Genomic DNA, 775 nt, shown 5'->3' with positions numbered 1-775 from the left:
ACTTACTTATTGAGGAATATTACTAATGTTCCTTAAAATCATTTTAAGGGTCTTGGTTTTCATTGCATTAATTTTATTGTTGTTTTTTATGTTCTCCTCATACACTAAATAATAATTTAAAAATTGCTTTATCTCTTAATGTTTTTAAACCTCCCAAGAACGATAAAGAATTCATTTCAGTATACTAACTCTGCTTCCATTTATATGTTTTTTTTTTAAAAAAAACCAGTGCTTTAATTAATTTTTCTATTGTTTTATATATTTATATATTTTCTAGCTTACTCCCCCGTTATACACAGTGAGTGATATGACAGTTCCAACTGCAGTGTGGACCGGAGGAAAAGATTTACTTTCCGATCCAAAAGATATCGCTATTTTATTGCCTCAGATCAAACACCTGGTTTCCCATAAATCCATTCCAGATTGGGCGCACCTCGATTTCATCTGGGGTCTCGATGCCCCCCGACGCATGTACGGCGAAATAATTGCTCTGATGAAGAAGCATGCATAATCTCTTACAAAATGAAAACAAAACAAAATGGATACCCGGAGTATAATGATCTTCACTGTAATTCTCCCCATGTTTGTCACCTATCATATCATCCCTCGATTTAATGTGCTCTTTGTAGTTTTGCTTGCAGTGACAGATCTCTGTAATACACATTGGATAATGCTAATTTTTTAATATCATGTTGACCCCCAAAATAAGTACTGGGCCTTATTTTCAGGGAGGTCTTATTATTTTTGAGATGCAGGAGGCAGTAAGTATGGTCAC

General features: G+C 34.3%; 1 protein-coding gene across 1 annotated transcript in view; it reads left to right on the top strand.

Annotated features, from left to right (window-relative positions):
* The window catches only part of LOC106547732 (lipase member M), a 12,176-nt gene extending 11,401 nt beyond the window's left edge, over positions 1 to 775 (top strand). The window contains exon 9 of the mRNA XM_087701873.1: positions 278 to 775. Within this exon, the coding sequence (XP_087557999.1) occupies positions 278 to 511 (234 nt within the window). The 3' untranslated portion in view covers positions 512 to 775. The remainder of the gene's footprint in view (positions 1 to 277) is intronic.

Source organism: Thamnophis sirtalis, unplaced genomic scaffold (genome assembly GCF_051295495.1).
Source record: "Thamnophis sirtalis isolate CommonGarterSnake01/CBP01778 unplaced genomic scaffold, rThaSir2_p1.2 scaffold_15, whole genome shotgun sequence".
Classification (NCBI taxonomy): domain Eukaryota; kingdom Metazoa; phylum Chordata; class Lepidosauria; order Squamata; family Natricidae; genus Thamnophis; species Thamnophis sirtalis.
Note: the sequence above shows the minus strand (reverse complement) of the source record. Positions and strands in the feature narration are given on the sequence as shown.